This window comes from Zosterops lateralis, assembly GCF_965231275.1.
Source record: "Zosterops lateralis genome assembly, chromosome: 35".
NCBI classification, from domain to species: Eukaryota; Metazoa; Chordata; class Aves; order Passeriformes; family Zosteropidae; genus Zosterops; species Zosterops lateralis.
In genome coordinates, this window is record NC_139795.1 from 657,651 (window position 1) to 672,417 (window position 14,767).

General features: G+C 51.5%; 1 protein-coding gene across 1 annotated transcript; it reads left to right on the plus strand.

The window, feature by feature from the left end:
• The first annotated feature begins 938 nt into the window (after positions 1-938).
• On the plus strand, positions 939-13,943 carry LOC310921488 (uncharacterized protein). Its single transcript, XM_083881622.1, has 3 exons — positions 939-1,125; positions 3,516-3,638; positions 10,512-13,943. Exons 2-3 carry the CDS (start codon positions 3,570-3,572, stop codon positions 11,697-11,699), a joined length of 1,257 nt encoding a protein of 418 aa, XP_083737748.1. The 5' UTR covers positions 939-1,125; positions 3,516-3,569; the 3' UTR covers positions 11,700-13,943.
• Positions 13,944-14,767: the final 824 nt, after the last annotated feature.

Sequence of the window (14,767 nt, forward strand, 5' to 3'; positions counted from 1 at the left end):
GTGATAACGAAGGTATCGCACAACGGAAGGCCGTTCGGAAGGATGTACCTTCCAGGAAGCTCAGCTAGTAGGGAAAAGAGGAGGGCAACATGCGGCAGGGAATTTAGGATAAAAGGAGGGAGCGTCTATCGGAACCTCAAGGGAGAAAACCCTGTGGGCGTGTGCCCCAGTGGACTCTCTCTCCCTTTATTGTAATAAAGTTGAAGGGACTCCTCTGTCTCCTTTTTGGGCACAACCCTCTGGTGTTTGTGGATTTTCCTGACAACTGGGGCCGAGACCAGCGCTTTGGGGGGTCGGTGAAGGGGGGGGGCAGTGAATGGGGGGTCCGGTTGCGTCGGGGGGGGGGGGGGGGGAGGGCGCTAAATTGGTGCGTTGCAAGTCCCGGCTGATAACGGGGGGGTGGCAGGACCGATCCCCAAGGCACTCCCCCTGTGCCCCCCAGCCCTGCTCGGCTCCCCCAGTCCTGGCGCTGTTCCCGGGGGGGGAAAGGGGAGGGGCCGAACCCCCGGGATGGGTGGGGGGCCCCACCTCACTGGGGTGTGGTTCGTTCTTCCCAGCTCTGGGGAAAAACGATTTGGGGAGTTTTCTGCGAGAAATCTCCCCCCTTCTCCACTCAGCCCAAGGGCCTTGAGGGTTTTCCCTTTTTGGGGGAAATCAAAGCCATGCGCTGATGCTCCTAATTAGGGCCGGGAGAACTGACGGCTTTCCTCGGAGCCGATGCCGGCGAACACGCAGGGCTGGGAAAGGCGGGCCGGGAGGTGCGGAGAACTTTGTGTTTTCAGCTCAATCCCGACTCGGGCCCGGGCCCGTCCCAGGGCGGTTCCTCATCTGCGGCTTTCCCCTCCCACAGCCCGGGGGCGGGGCCTGAGAGCGCGGGGCGGGTGTGGGCCGTGTGCACAGCCCGGGCCTCGCTCGCCGCTATTGGCTGATTGTGCCGTCAGTGCCGGTTGTGGGCGCGCGCTGATTGGGCGGAGCGGGGCCAAGCCCGTTGCCGGGGCCGCCCCCGGGCGCCCGTGGCTGGGCAGAGGCGCCATTGTGGGAGCGCGTGTGCGGCCTGGGAGCGGCGGCAGCGGCCGGAGCCCGGTGAGGCGGCACTGGCGGAGCTCGGAGGCGGCCCCAGCGCAGGTGGGAGCCGCGCTCGGCTCTGCCGGGGCTCGGGGCTGGCTGCGGGCGGAGGGGGCGGCAGGGGGCTCCGGCGGGTTCCTTGTGCCGTGTCGGCGCCGTGTTCCCCGTGGCCTGAGGGCGCTGCGGGAGCGGCTGCCCGCGGTCTCCTTCCCGCCGCTGTCTCGGCAGGAGCCGCTGCCGGAGCAGCGCCGGCTCGTCCCGGTTCCTGTGCGGAGGACGGAGGTGGCCGCCCTGTCCCCGGGGGGGGCTGTGCGGGAAAATTCGCAGAGGTCGCCAGAGGTTTGTGTCCCCACAGGAGCCCGAGGAGTCCTGTAAAAGTGACTTTATTCCTGAACAAAGGGAGAGGCCGTGCGGCCTTTGCCGGGGGGTCTCTCCAATTGGTGTAGTACGCGGCCTCCTTTTTCTCCTGATTTTCCCTTCTGCATCTCCCTGTCCCTTTGCCCCGTGGCGAAGGTCCTTGGAAAGTTCAGACTTCCCGATCGGCCTCCTGCATGTCCTCGTTAATATGCGCCCCCCTTTTGTAGAACATCCGATATTCACGGCTCTGCTCAGTCTTGCTCTCCTTGATGTTCACAAATTTCGCAGGCCCTTGGCTGAGCACAGTCCGTGTCAATGAGTAACATTTTCTGAAACTGATGGTTTCTCCCGTTCCTCCCTCATCTCCCAGTCCCTGGCCCTGTCTTCAAGCAGATTCACTCGTTCACTCTGTTTTTTCTTGCTGGGTCCTCTTTGGTTTTGGGATTATTGTCAGTGAGCTCGTTCCCTGTCCTTTTGTAGCCGTGTGTGGCTCAGGAGGCCTGGCTGCCACCTGCATCCCCTTGCTCAGCTGCTGAATGAGCTGCCCTCAGCAAGGTGTGGTGCAGGGCCCAAAGATGAGAGTTGCTGTAGCACAACAGAGGAGAAAGAGCATTCCTTTAACCCCTGCTGTGCCAGGGAGGCACCAAACCGTGTCCCATTCCCATCCTTTCCACGTTTGGACCGGAACATGAGCTGCTCTCTTATTTCCTTTGTTATCTGTTTCACTTTTCAGTTGTCATCTATTTGCCAACAGCATCTTGAGTCATTTAATTTTCCACCCTGTCCTCCTCCTTCTGCTCACAGATAATCTGATCCCATCCCATGGTGAAATTTTGTGTTCTTCATTTGAGTGGATTGGTGGGCCAGACTCAGGAGCTGGATCTGTCTGGTTGGTTATTATTTCAAGGACATCTTGTAATCTAATTGTGCCATTGGAATGATCAATGTGTTCTCTGGCTCCTGGTATGAATTGGTTTGGGTTCCCAGGGGCTGGTCCATGGTGTTGTAGGATTTGTTCTGGTGGCCGTTCATCTTTTCCCCATTTTTGGGGGCTCCCTCCAGCCAGGGCTGCATCAATTGATCTCTTTTCTCTAATTAAATCATCCCAGACTTGGATTCCCAACTGATTTCTCTGAACTTGTGCTAGCACAAACACCCCGGTGGTCTAATGCTCCCTGTGTGACACAGACAATGACAGCACATGTTGGAGTGGGGAGAGGGATGATTCCCCCCACTTATTGTAGTGAAGTTTTCACAACATTCTCCATTTGCTGTTTCCCTTTGCAGCTGAAGCAATTTGTGTTGCAGAGTCAGATCTCCTCCCTGTGGGCTCTGCCTTTGGCTGTGCCAATTCCATCTGTGCAAGCAGGCAGAGCTTGGGCTGAGGGGCAGAGGGAATCAGCCCAATTCCTCCCGCAGGCAAGAAGAGCCTGGTGCACTGTCCCCACTTTTCCCCAGCAGTGTTAATTTGCATTTCTAAAGCTTTTTGTTTGTTTGTTTGTTTGTTTGTTTGTTTTTTGTTTTGTTTTGGTTGGTTGGCTGGGGTTTTTTTGTAGCTATATTTTGTAAACTGTTTATGCATTAAAGAGTCACCTTTAACGCTCTTCTAGTTTTGCAAAATGCAACCTAAAGATGAACGTCGAAAAACCCAAACCGAAATTTTGTGATCACAAAAAGCCTCACACAGACATCCACGAAAACATTGCAAACAATCAAGTTTTACCTACTTTTTCTCCTAGGACTAAAACCTAGTTCTCACACCCCTGGCCCAAACCTAGCTGACAACAAAAAAGTAGGATTGTTACGAAAAATTATTCTAATGGTATAATCTTGTCACTGAAACACACATCTCGCGGTTTAATCTGGTTGTTTCTCACCCAAGATTCCAAAGCTGGCTGGTGGTTTGTGTGGGCACGAAGGGAGTGATTTTCCCTCTTGACCTCTGAAGGATTTAGGGTCTGCTGTCTGACTCTGTGTCTCTGTGTTCTGTGCTGAGTCTGGTGTGGTGCGAGAGAATGATGAGGAGTCTCAAGGTCTTGGTTTTCTTGGTTTCTCGCGTTGTTTATTAGTTCTTATCTTATCTCTGTGTCCAGCCAAGATGTTCACAGCAGCTCAGACATGAGGCGACTCCCCTCCTGTGTCCGACCATGGTGTTTTCAGCAGCCTGGGCACGAGGTGACTCCCCCTGTGATGGGAGGTCGCTACCTCTTATACAGGTAACTACGTACCCATTGTTTACAATTCTATGCCAATGTCTATCACCTGTACTAACAGGGTCATTTCTACTTTGATCCAATCCACTGAAACTACTTTGTGCCCATGTCACTGCAGAAGATGGATGCCAAGGGAGAAGAAGAACCCAGGGCACTGCCCTAAAATCACCATCTTGTCCCTTTGCATCTACATTCTAAAAACGCAAAACTACAAAATCTTCTGCACAGTGATAACTACACTACTCTCAGTAACACCTTTGTGACTTGCAATTCTTCTCTCTGTTAGATGTTTTTCTCATGGACCAAAATCAAAGCCTGTGTCTTCCTGGGCTCTGTGCCAGGCAAACCCCCCTGCACACACCCCTGACCCTCTTTTTTGAGTCCCAGGCCTCTCTACCGAGGTCTGTGACTTCCCAGGGTGCCCAGAGGGATGCCGCGGACTCCAACGCACACAGATAAACAAAAACTCTCTAACAAGATCTTTAGTGTTAGAGAGTCGAGGCATTACTTGATTATAGGCAGGATGTGCAACAGAAATCATTTTATCCACATGTATCCTGGGTGTGCAGAGAAAATCATTCCTTGACACGTGAGTTTTAATAGATTTTTCCTAAACTTTAAACAGTCTGAACCCATAGAAATCCATTGGTTTGATGTTCATTGCTTCCAAGTTGTGAATTTTTAGTATTTGGTGTCCCATTGGAGCTGGATTTCTTTGCCTCTGATGTTAATTAGGTCCTCACTGCTGGATTTCCTTATCAGCCTTTTCCAGACCAGGTGTCTCCAGCTATTCCAGGGGCAGTGTCTGGGGTAGATGTTGGTTGCTGTTTGCTGATGGTGGTTGATGTTTTGTTGATGGTCGTTGTCTTTGTAGATCTCTTTTGGGCTCTTCCCAGTCTGCTGAGATGTTAAACTCATTTCTGTTGAGTGAAGTAACATCCTTAAAAAAAAAAAAACCTAAACCTTTAAAATTCCTTTCTCCAGGGCAAAGGCAAACCAAGCCTGACTAGAGAAATAAAATAAAAAAATAATTTTAAAGCTGGTATATTTTCCAGCAATGTAATCCCATCCAGCCCCGTGTGTGAGTCTGACTGAGACCCAGAGACGAATTCTCCTGTTGTCTTCCCCAGCCCCTGTGGCGAGTGCAGGCACAGAAAGCCCTGAAGCTGAAGCAGTGGCAGCAAGGCTGGGCCCCCAGTGTCTGGAGATGGCCAAGGAGGTGCCCAGGCAGACTATTCCAGCAGAGGATCTGTGGGCAGGCACAGGGGCTTCCCCCGCTGTGGAGCCCTGGCTGCTGCTCCGGTGCCTTCAGGGCGGGGTCAGTCGAGGCCTGTTTAACATTTACAGACAATTCCAGTTCCTTTTCTGAGTCTGGGAGAGCCATGGCTGGGGCATCAATCATTTTGGTTTTTTCATTTTCTCAAGGTTTGTTCTCTTTCTCATGTCCGTACCATAACATTGAGGGTGTGTGGGATTAAAAAGTCATCCAATGTTCTGGCTAGAACAGAGAATCCTCAATCCAGGTCCTGCAATTCCCCATTAATCCTCAGAATTGTCACAGCTCCTTTTAAGTGTTGGGTAATGTTACTTCTGAGATTCCCTGAACCCTCTCTGGGTCAATACAGCACAAACCTTCAGTCAAAATATGTCCCAAATATTTCACCTTTTTTTCCACTTGTGCTTTTTTTTTTTTCCAAATACACAAAGATGCTTTTTATCCTGAAAATTGAGCCATTTCACAGAGGCTTCTTCTACCACTTCTTGTCCTCCTGATTGGAGCAAGTCATCTACATCCTGCATTAACCCAGTTCCTGGGAGTGAGGTAAATTCTTTTGATATTTTCTGCAAGGCTTGCCCAAATAAGGCTGGTGCTTATATGCATCCCTGCAGGAGGACTGTCCATGTCTTTCCCATTTTCCCTTCTCTCTCTTGTTCCCACTCAAAGGCCAAATCCTGTTCACCATCCTGTGTCAATGGGCATCCCCAGAAAGCATCTTTGTCATCAAGTCCTGAATGGTGGCAGTGTGAGGAGGGAACATGGTTCCAGCTGGTGTCAGGATCTCAGACTGTGGGGTGCCTGGGTTTAATAATCTCATTTGTTTTTCTTAGGTCCTGCACCATTCTGTGGATTCCATCTGATTTCTTGATTGGCAGCATAGGAGCATTACAGGGAGAGATCCCTGGCTGCAGAAGCCCTGCCTTTGGCAGGGGCTCAATACCAGGCTGTGAGCCCTTCCTTCCCTCCCTGGGAATAGGGTATTGCTTTTAGACACCTCTTGTCCTGGTAACTTGAGAGTAATTTGGAGAGGCTGGGAATCTAATTTTCCCTCTTTCCCTGGGGCTGCCCACGCTTGTGGGTTCACTTCAGCCTCGGCCTTGCCAGACATTTGACACTAAGGTACCACAGAACTGACCTCTGTATTATCTTTTACAATATTAATTTGCATTCCCAATTGAGCCATCAATTCCCTTCCCAGTAAATTACAATCACAATGAGGAGCAAAGAAAACTTCCTGCATTTCAAACCCATCCCCCACATCTGCTAATAGTGGTTGAATAAAACACAGCTACTCATCTTTACCACTTATCCCCTGAATGATCAAAGACATTTTTGGCCTTTTCCTCCCTTAGGTCTAAGACTGAAAGTGGATGGAGAGGCCCCTGTGTGAATGAGGAAAGGCCTTGTGTGGATCCAGACCCAGCCTGAATGTTGTCAAGGGCTCCAGTGTGATGGGTCCCTGGTGTAATGGGAGCTCTGGCAGCCCTAGGAATCCATGTCCATGCAGGGCTGGACTTGCTCCTGCTGAGGGTGCTGCTGTGTGTGCTTGCAGTGTCCCTGTGGGCTGCAGATGGATCCCTGCTTCCTTGGCAGGGGCTGTTTGGGTGGGCTCTCCCCTGCCGAGGAGGGCAATGCCTGTGCCAGGTGCTTGTGGCCGAGCCCGTCCCCTCGGTGCTGGGGCCCCCTTGGGCCCTGGGCTTCATCCCTCAGGGGCTGTGGAAACTCTGCCATGGCCTTTGCCTTCAGCTTGGCCTTTTCCTCCTCCCTTCTTGCCTTCACCTGCTGTGCCTTTGTGTCCAAGTGCTGCAGGGGCTTCTTGTGCCCCTCGTGCAGCCCCCCTGAGTGCCTGTGGGTGCTCATCCTCTGACAGCTGCTGAGCTTTCTGCACAATCATTCCTTTCTGCAGGGCTCCAAAGAAGATCCTTCAAAGATGATCTGGATCCTTCCCGGGATAATGCACATTTCCCAGCTGTTCCTTCCTTCCTTCCTTGCCGCTGGTGCTTGTGCTGGCCGTGCCCTGCAGAGCCCGTATCCCAGAGCCGGTGCCTGTGGTGCCGCAGTGTCCAAAGGCGGCTCCCCCGGCGGGCAGGGCCGGCAGCTCCAAGGGGCCGGGCAGCGGCCGGGGCGTCCCGCAGCCTCCTGGGGGCCGGGGGCCAGTGCCGGCCCTGCCTGGGAGGTGGTGGGGTCAGGCAGCGCCCGGCGCTGAGCCCCGGCTGCCCCACAGCCCCGGCCCGGCCCCGCAGCTCCCCACAGGCCCCCAGCCCGTGCTCCCGGTGCCGCCCCTCTGCGCCCGCTCCTGCCGCTCCCCAGCACAGAGAAACCCCCTGGGATCCTGACCTCCTTGTTTGCCTCTCCTGGAAACCAGGGCTACAAAGGATCTTCATCATCTGGCAAATTTAGGGGATAAGACCCTCGTGTAAAACATCCCAGTCCTCAGTATTCTTTCTCTTCCTGTTGTTTTCCATCATCGTTTTTCTCACCACAGAGATTCCTCCTGCTGCTTCTTGCCTTGACCATATTCCTGACACTCTGCTTCCCTCTCACCCTTCCCAGCACACCAACACCATCCATCCCCTGTTGTCTAAATCCCTTCTGGACTTCCCTTCTTGCCCCTCTGGGTGTCCATGTCCTTAATTACCTCTGGGAGAATGATGCCTTGGGAAGGCTGGCCTGAAACAGAGACTGGACAGAGCTAGAGAATAAAGCAGATATTTATTGAAAGACTTTTAGGGTAGACCTTGGGCAAGACGAGAGCCTCATCAGGGCTACACTCTAGGTGGATTTAGAATGGTCACAAAATGGACGATTGGTCACGAGATCCTCCACTTTTATAAGTTTTGGTTCATTTGCATATTGAGGCCCAGTTGTCCAGCCACAGGCTCAGGTGGTGAGGTGTCATCCTTGTTGTTTCTCTCTTCAGTCCACCCTTGTTTATGTTTTTGGCCTGAAAGATGTACTTGTTGTTCTTGGTCTTCATCCGGAAAATCATTATTTTTGTCTACTTACTCTGTGAAGAGAGCTTACTAGCACTTAATATGAGGCTCACAACTACACCCCTAGGCAGCACAGAATCTGATAAACATGAAAGCTAAAATTTTATTCAAACTGCCTCAACATTCTCCCAAGGGACTCTTCAGAAATATTTTGGGATCATCATCCCTTTTGCTGGAACCCCTTCCTGGCTTTCCCTTTTCCACCCTCCATGGTTGCCCTACCATGTTTACTCCCTTGTGCTGCGGTGCTTGGCGGGGCTGCGTGGGCTGGAGTGAGGAAAGCGGAGGCCACGTGCTCGGGGGGTGGCAGCGCACAGGCCGGGTCGGGGAAAGCGGGGGCCGGCGGGGGCAGGGCCGCGAAAACGAGGCTCACACGGGGCTGCGGGACCGGTGGAGCGGCTCCTGCAGCAAACAATTCAAAGAGCGCCCTGCAAGCTGGGACCAGCTCCACAGCAGCCATATCCTGGCAGGAGATGTTACTAAAAAGCTTAAGTCCGACTGTATCCCAAAAATCTTTGCTAAAAACGGCTGAGTGGTCAGCATTTGGGAAATTGTTCAGAGTCCAAGCTAGGAGATTTTTTAGCTCTTCTTTAGGCAAATTACTTGGGCTGGATTTAAGTAAATGCTTTAACTGTTTATAGGAATTTCTATCTGGGGCAGAATTACCTTGTCCCATGATAACACCAGTTGTTACTCACCAATCTAAGTGATCAAAGTCGGCCCGTCCGTCAGGGCTCCAGCGTTGCTGCTGGCCAGGCAGTACTGTTAGTGCTCAACACACCGTGACCGGGTCCCTCTTTGCTCAGGACCCCACGGGTTCTCCACTCCACCGCTACTGTGTAACACTGTCCGTGTTCAACCACGCAGTGGCTCTCCTAAGACTCCGGTTAGGCGCTGCTTTAGCAGCATCCCGCCGAGCCTGGGGCCTGCCGTGGACATATATTTTCCGAGCTCCAATTCACGGGCCTCTGCAGCGTCTCCAAGATGGGCTCACCCACATGGTGGGGTCCTCTGAGAGCTCAGCTCCTGGGGCACCGCAGAAAATATTTAAAGAGCCTTTCAGCAACCCAAGTATGCTCACCCCCACTGGTAAACCCTCTAAGCTAAGCCCAAGGGTAGCCATGGAAACACCTTTAAAGAGCTCCAAATTAGCAGTGCCTCGCAACGCTATCCATGCTCACTGATGGCCTTTTGGGGTGTAAAAAGAAGAAAAACAAAACAAAAAAACCAACCGGCAGTTACAATTACCATCAACGGGGTCCCACAGATGAAAAAACAGTCGGCCTTCTCACAGTTGGGTGCTAGACTGTAGGATCATCCGTGGCTTACAGGGACAAGGTACTCTGCCTGACCTGAGATATTCTAGAATATGTCGTTTTATTGCAAGGGTCGTGGGCAGAAAGGGCCTTCCTTCAGCCACCAGCCTCAGCTGAAGGGAAGTCCCAAAGAGAGAGGGAGAGAGAGAACAAGAGGGTATGGGGCAAAGAAGAGGGGGGCGAGGCAGCAAGGTGGTAGGGGTCAGAGTGCGGGGGGAAGAGAGCAGGGATAAGAGAGCAGGGAAAAGAGTAAGAGACAGTAGGGGAAGACAGAGCTAAGAGAGCCAGAGCAAGAGAGTGAGAGTAGGGGGAAAAGAGAGCTAAGAGAGTAGGGGGGGAGAGAGCAAGCAAGAGCAAGCAAGCAAAGAGAGAGAGAGCTTTGTTACCATACAGTGTATCTCCTTTTGTGATGAATATTCTAATTTACAGTGACCAACCAATACAAGACACAAAATCCTATAGAATCTACATACAGCCTATAAGAACTACTACGTTACCATACTGTGTTACATTTAAACTCTAAAAACTACTCTTTAGACTTTTCTGTTTTGCTACATTGACCTTTGAATCCCTTAGCCAGCAGAAAGGTATTGTTCAATCAAAAGGGATTCTCCTTCAGCTGGCTAGGCTATTGTCTTCAGGTTATATAATAACTAAGACTTGGTATCCTACAACTCAAAGTAAGCTTCTATTTCGATTATAGGTTTAATATTTTCAGAATCTTTTGCTAAGCAATCATATTTATAAGGTTTCCCTGATTCACCTTCCCCAACACTCCCTGAAGATCCCACTGATGTCCTCACTGATGAGATTTTCAGTGCTCTCTCCCTGCCAACTCTTCACAGACCCCCCTGATCTCTCACTGCTGATCTGTCTCCTGATCATACCCTCCTTAATATACACCCCACTTCTGTATATGCAATGATATTCACAGCTTGGTTAGGTCTTTCTTCTCACAGTTCTTGAATTTAACAGGACCTTGGCTGAGCAACAGTCTGTGTGGTCAGTTAATAACATTTTCAGGAACTGATGACTTCTTCTGTTCCTTCCATTAATGGGCGTCCCCCGTTTGCAGGACATCTTTATATTTTAGAAGAGGTTTTGGCAGAGTCTGGAAGTTTAGGGAGTTTTTAATCTGTGTCTTGATGTTTGGAGGACTTTTGAGCTGAATCTTGGTATTTTGGATGTTCTAACAGAGAGAAGATTGACAAGGACTTCTTGAGATTAACTTGGCCAAGGAGGAATCCCCAGCCTAAGGCACTCTCCTCTTGTTTCTTCCCCAAACCAGGATTTTTCATTCCCAAGGAGTGCCCAGATGGAGAAGAAGGAAAAGCCCCGGAGATCCCACAGGAGGAGGGGCTGCAAACCCAGCCCAGGGAGCTGCGAGGAGGAAAGACGCGCCCTGTGCCAGGAGGACAGCCGGAGATCCAGCCGGAGCTCAGGGCTGGTGGAGAAGCCTCATGGAGGGGAGAAGCCTCACAAGTGCCTGGAATGTGGGAAGGGTTTCAGCCGGAGGCTGCTCCTGATTCAGCACCAGGTGATCCACACTGGGGAACGGCCCTATGAGTGTGAGGAATGTGGGAAGAGCTTCAATCACAGCTCCAGCCTGATCCGGCACCAGAGGATTCACACTGGGGAACGGCCCTTTGAGTGTGGAGTGTGTGGGAAAAGCTTCATCCAGAGTTCTGAGCTGATACAACACGAGAGGATCCACAGTGGGGAAAAGCCCTATGAGTGTGGGGAATGTGGGAAGAGCTTCAGCCAGAGCTCCGGCCTGATGCTACACCAGAGGATCCACACTGGGGAACGGCCCTATGAATGTGGGGAATGTGGGATGAGCTTCAGCCATAAGGGCCACCTGACACAACACCAGAGGATCCACACTGGTGGAAAGCCCTATGAATGTGTGGAATGTGGGAAGAGCTTCAGCCAGAGCTCTGGCCTGAGGAAACACCAGAGGATCCACACTGGGGAAAAGCCCCACAAGTGTGGGGAATGTGGAAAGAGCTTCATCCAGAGATTCCAGCTGAGGGAACACCAGAGGATCCACACTGGGGAAAAGCCCTACAAGTGTGGGGAGTGTGGGAAGAGCTTCAGAGAAAGTTCAGCCCTGATCCGGCACCAGGTAATCCACACTGGGGAAGGGCTCTACACCTGCTTGGAATGTGGGAAGAGCTTTGGATGGAGGTCCAGCCTAAAATACCACCAGAGCATCCACACTGGGGAGAGGCCCTACGAGTGTTCCGAGTGTGGGAAGAGATTTCAGACCAGCTCCACTCTCCTCATCCATCAGCGAATTCACACGGAGGAGAGGCCCTTCCGCTGCCCTGACTGTGGGAAGGGCTTCAAGGACAACTCACACCTCACTGTGCACCGGCGTGTCCACACTGGGGAGAGGCCCTACAAGTGTCCTGAGTGTGGGAAGAGCTTCTCACAGAGCTCTATCTTGACCAAACACCAACGGAGGCACCACTAAGGGAAGCCCTGCGAGTGCCCCGAGTGCGGGAAGAGCTTCGTGCACTGCTCCAGCTCCATCCCCCATGGGAGGATCGGCGTTGGATGATCCCCAGTGACCCCGTTGGGCAGAACCCTGGTGATCTGTGGTCCTGGTGTACCATTATGATTTGGGACAGCCTAATTAATGATGTGTGAAACTCCGGTTTCTCTGGAGGTCCTATAGCAAAGATTTATTGAAAGACAGACTCTTTTATACATTGTTTTGGTACAATGGATATGATTGGTCATTTGAAACAACACCTCTCAACTGTTTCTGACAAGTAAAAAAGGAACAGGCAAAAAAACACTACCTGCTCACAGTCTCTCACTTTCCAAGGATTGTTTTGATTCTTCCTTAAGATTTCCCAGGTGAGAGTGAGAGCATTATGTGCTTGACTTCCCCACAGGCTTCAATCTAGTGCCTGGAGCCTGAAAATCTATTTTCTGACCACTGTCAGTTCCCATACTAGTGATTCAGATGGGGAAGACACCTGGCTGAGGGGGCTCCACATCTTTCTGTCTCCCCTTGGGCACCTGGATGAATGCAGGGGCAGGAATATCCATCAGGACACAAACTGACAATGGGAATTCCTTGGGGAGAGCAGATTTGTTGACTTTCAAGCTCAGAAAACCTTTTGTGTTCAATCATGTCTTCTGGGGGCATCAAGGAATGCTGGATAGTCTTGGAGGTCTTTTCCAACCTATTGCCCGAGGTAATCTTCCGCAGCCAAATGGTGATGGGCTGGGGTAAAGACCAGGATTTTGGAGACAGTGGGGTGGAAACCCCTCCAAAAAAGGCTCTTCCCTCCCACCCAAGTACATAGATCCTCAGCTGGCATGGACACAGAAATCCTTTTTTTTTTTTTTGGCCTTGATTTGCTTTTCATTTCTCTTTATCTCTTTAAATGTCCAGCACTGAGGTAAAAATAAAGACATTGAACTGACATGGGTGAGGACGTGGGGGACATAGACATGGTGGGACATTGACATGGTGAGTGACATGGGGACACATGGACATTAAAGGGGGATGTGGCCATTCATGGAGACAGATGGAGACATGGGATGTGGAGTCCTCCCATTTTGAGGATGGTGAAATCTGATCTTATTCTCCTTGTGTTATCTCCTCCCTTGACCTAAACCCCGAGACTCTTCTCCTGCAATGCCCTATAAAACCCCACAACCCTGCCCCTGTGGGCTCTCTTCATTTTCTTCTCCCTCCACATCCCTGGGGGACATAAAAATGGATTCTAGAGCTTGACAAAACAGAGACTTGTCTCATCTGTTTCCCTGCTGGTGGCTGCACCTCCCTGGACACAATGAACTCTGTTGCCACACAATGCAACAAATGGTGGATGAATGCAAGCAACCAGTGAGGACAACAGGACTGTATTTCACCCTGTAATTCACCCCCTGTGGGACCCCCATCTTAAACAGGAAGACTAAAGAGTACCGTGGCTGGAGACCAGTTTGAGAGTAACCCTAAAACCATGGGGATAAAAGGCTTATGGGCAGGGAAGCACACAGTAAGGGGACCAGCTTACTAGGACTGATCAATGAGACTGACATCTACGATCATAAGTCTTTTCATTCTTCATGGGAGGGAGGTTTTAAGAGGTACAAGCAGCTGGTCTGTCTGCACAAAGGACCATTCTGGGGACTCTTATCAACTCTGCTGACAGGTCTGCTGCAATTTATGGACAGTAAAGCCCCAGTGGCTACTTATGGACGATTATGGATTATTTGCATGCAGAGTGTCAGTACCCTAGATCACTGATCCTCCCTCCTGTGAACCCCCACGTTTTTCAGTTTCTGCGAAGCTGCCCATATCTTTCCTTACCCTTTGTTCCTAGAGCGCGGCACAGAGTGAAAACTGCCAGGATGGCTCGGAGCTGCTGCCTCTCCATCACCTCGTGCCCTTTTCCCCCCCATCCTCCTTTCCCAGAAGGCAGGAAAAGGTCAGAACCTGTCCAGAGGTGATGTGGGAGCGCTACCGTCCTCCCGCCGTCCTGTGTCCTCCTTTGCCCCCCTGTCTTTCCGTATCCCCCATTCCCTGCCCGGGAACGCAGTGGCCGCGCCGTCCCAGGCGCTCCTTCTATAAATGGCGCTTACTACACGGTTTTGAGATCCCCTCTTTCCCGCCCAGTCTGTCTTTTCCAGTCCCAAACCTTCCCTTCCCTGACCTACCTCCCCCCTTCCTGCCGCGGCTGCAGCTGCCCCGGCCCTGGGCCCGCGGCAGGGGAGGCGAGGTGGGGCTGGGCAGCCTCAGAGAGGGCCGGGCCCTGCCCTGGGCTGCTGCGGCTCTGCCTCTGCCGCTTTCTCCCTTCCTCGCTCCGCGGTCATCGTCATCAGTGCAACAGAGTAACACCCGTAACACCAGTACCAAAGCCCAGACCGAACACTACTGACTGTGCCCCTGGTGAAGAGGAGATCAAGGAACTGCACCCCTTCTGGTGAGAAGATCAAAAGCCAAAGGAGATTAAACTATTAGCTCATTAAGTGAAATTGTATTCATTTAATTCAGTGTCATCATTTGTGTTACTTTATCCTTTGTAATTAAGTCTCAGATGGTTTTCTATTGTTTGTTAATTTAGCTTAATAATATTCATTTTGGTTTTGTAAACTATCAACTCATATTCCCAAGAATCCCCTTGTTATAAGTTATTCAACACACATTTTAACCAATTCAAAAATGGGGTGTTGTGGAGTGCTTCCGTTCTGAGGAGGCAGGATTTTGATATTATCCCCCTTGTGTTAACTCCTTCCTTAACCCAAACCCTGAACTCCACCCTATAAAATGCCCTATAAAAACCCCACCACCCTGCCTTTGGGGGGTCTTTAATCTGCGTCCCTCCTCCTCATCCCCGGGGGTAATAAATGGATTCTCAAGCTTAACAAAACAGAGACAGGTCAGGTTTGTTCCCCAACAGCAGCTGCGACCTCCCTGGACATGATGAACTTTGTAGCAATGCGATGCTGCCCCAAGGCCCCCCAGAGCGAGGTGACACTGGGTGGACACACGGGGGTCCCCATTCCCGATTCATCCCAGGG

Coding starts and splice junctions, on each gene's coding strand:
- LOC310921488 (XM_083881622.1), top strand. CDS start 3,570: ATGGTGTTTTCAGCAGCCTGGGCACGAGGTGACTCCCCCTGTGATGGG. Junction 3,639..10,511: donor GGTCGCTACCTCTTATACAG/GTAACTACGTAC, acceptor TCCCCAAACCAG/GATTTTTCATTCCCAAGGAG.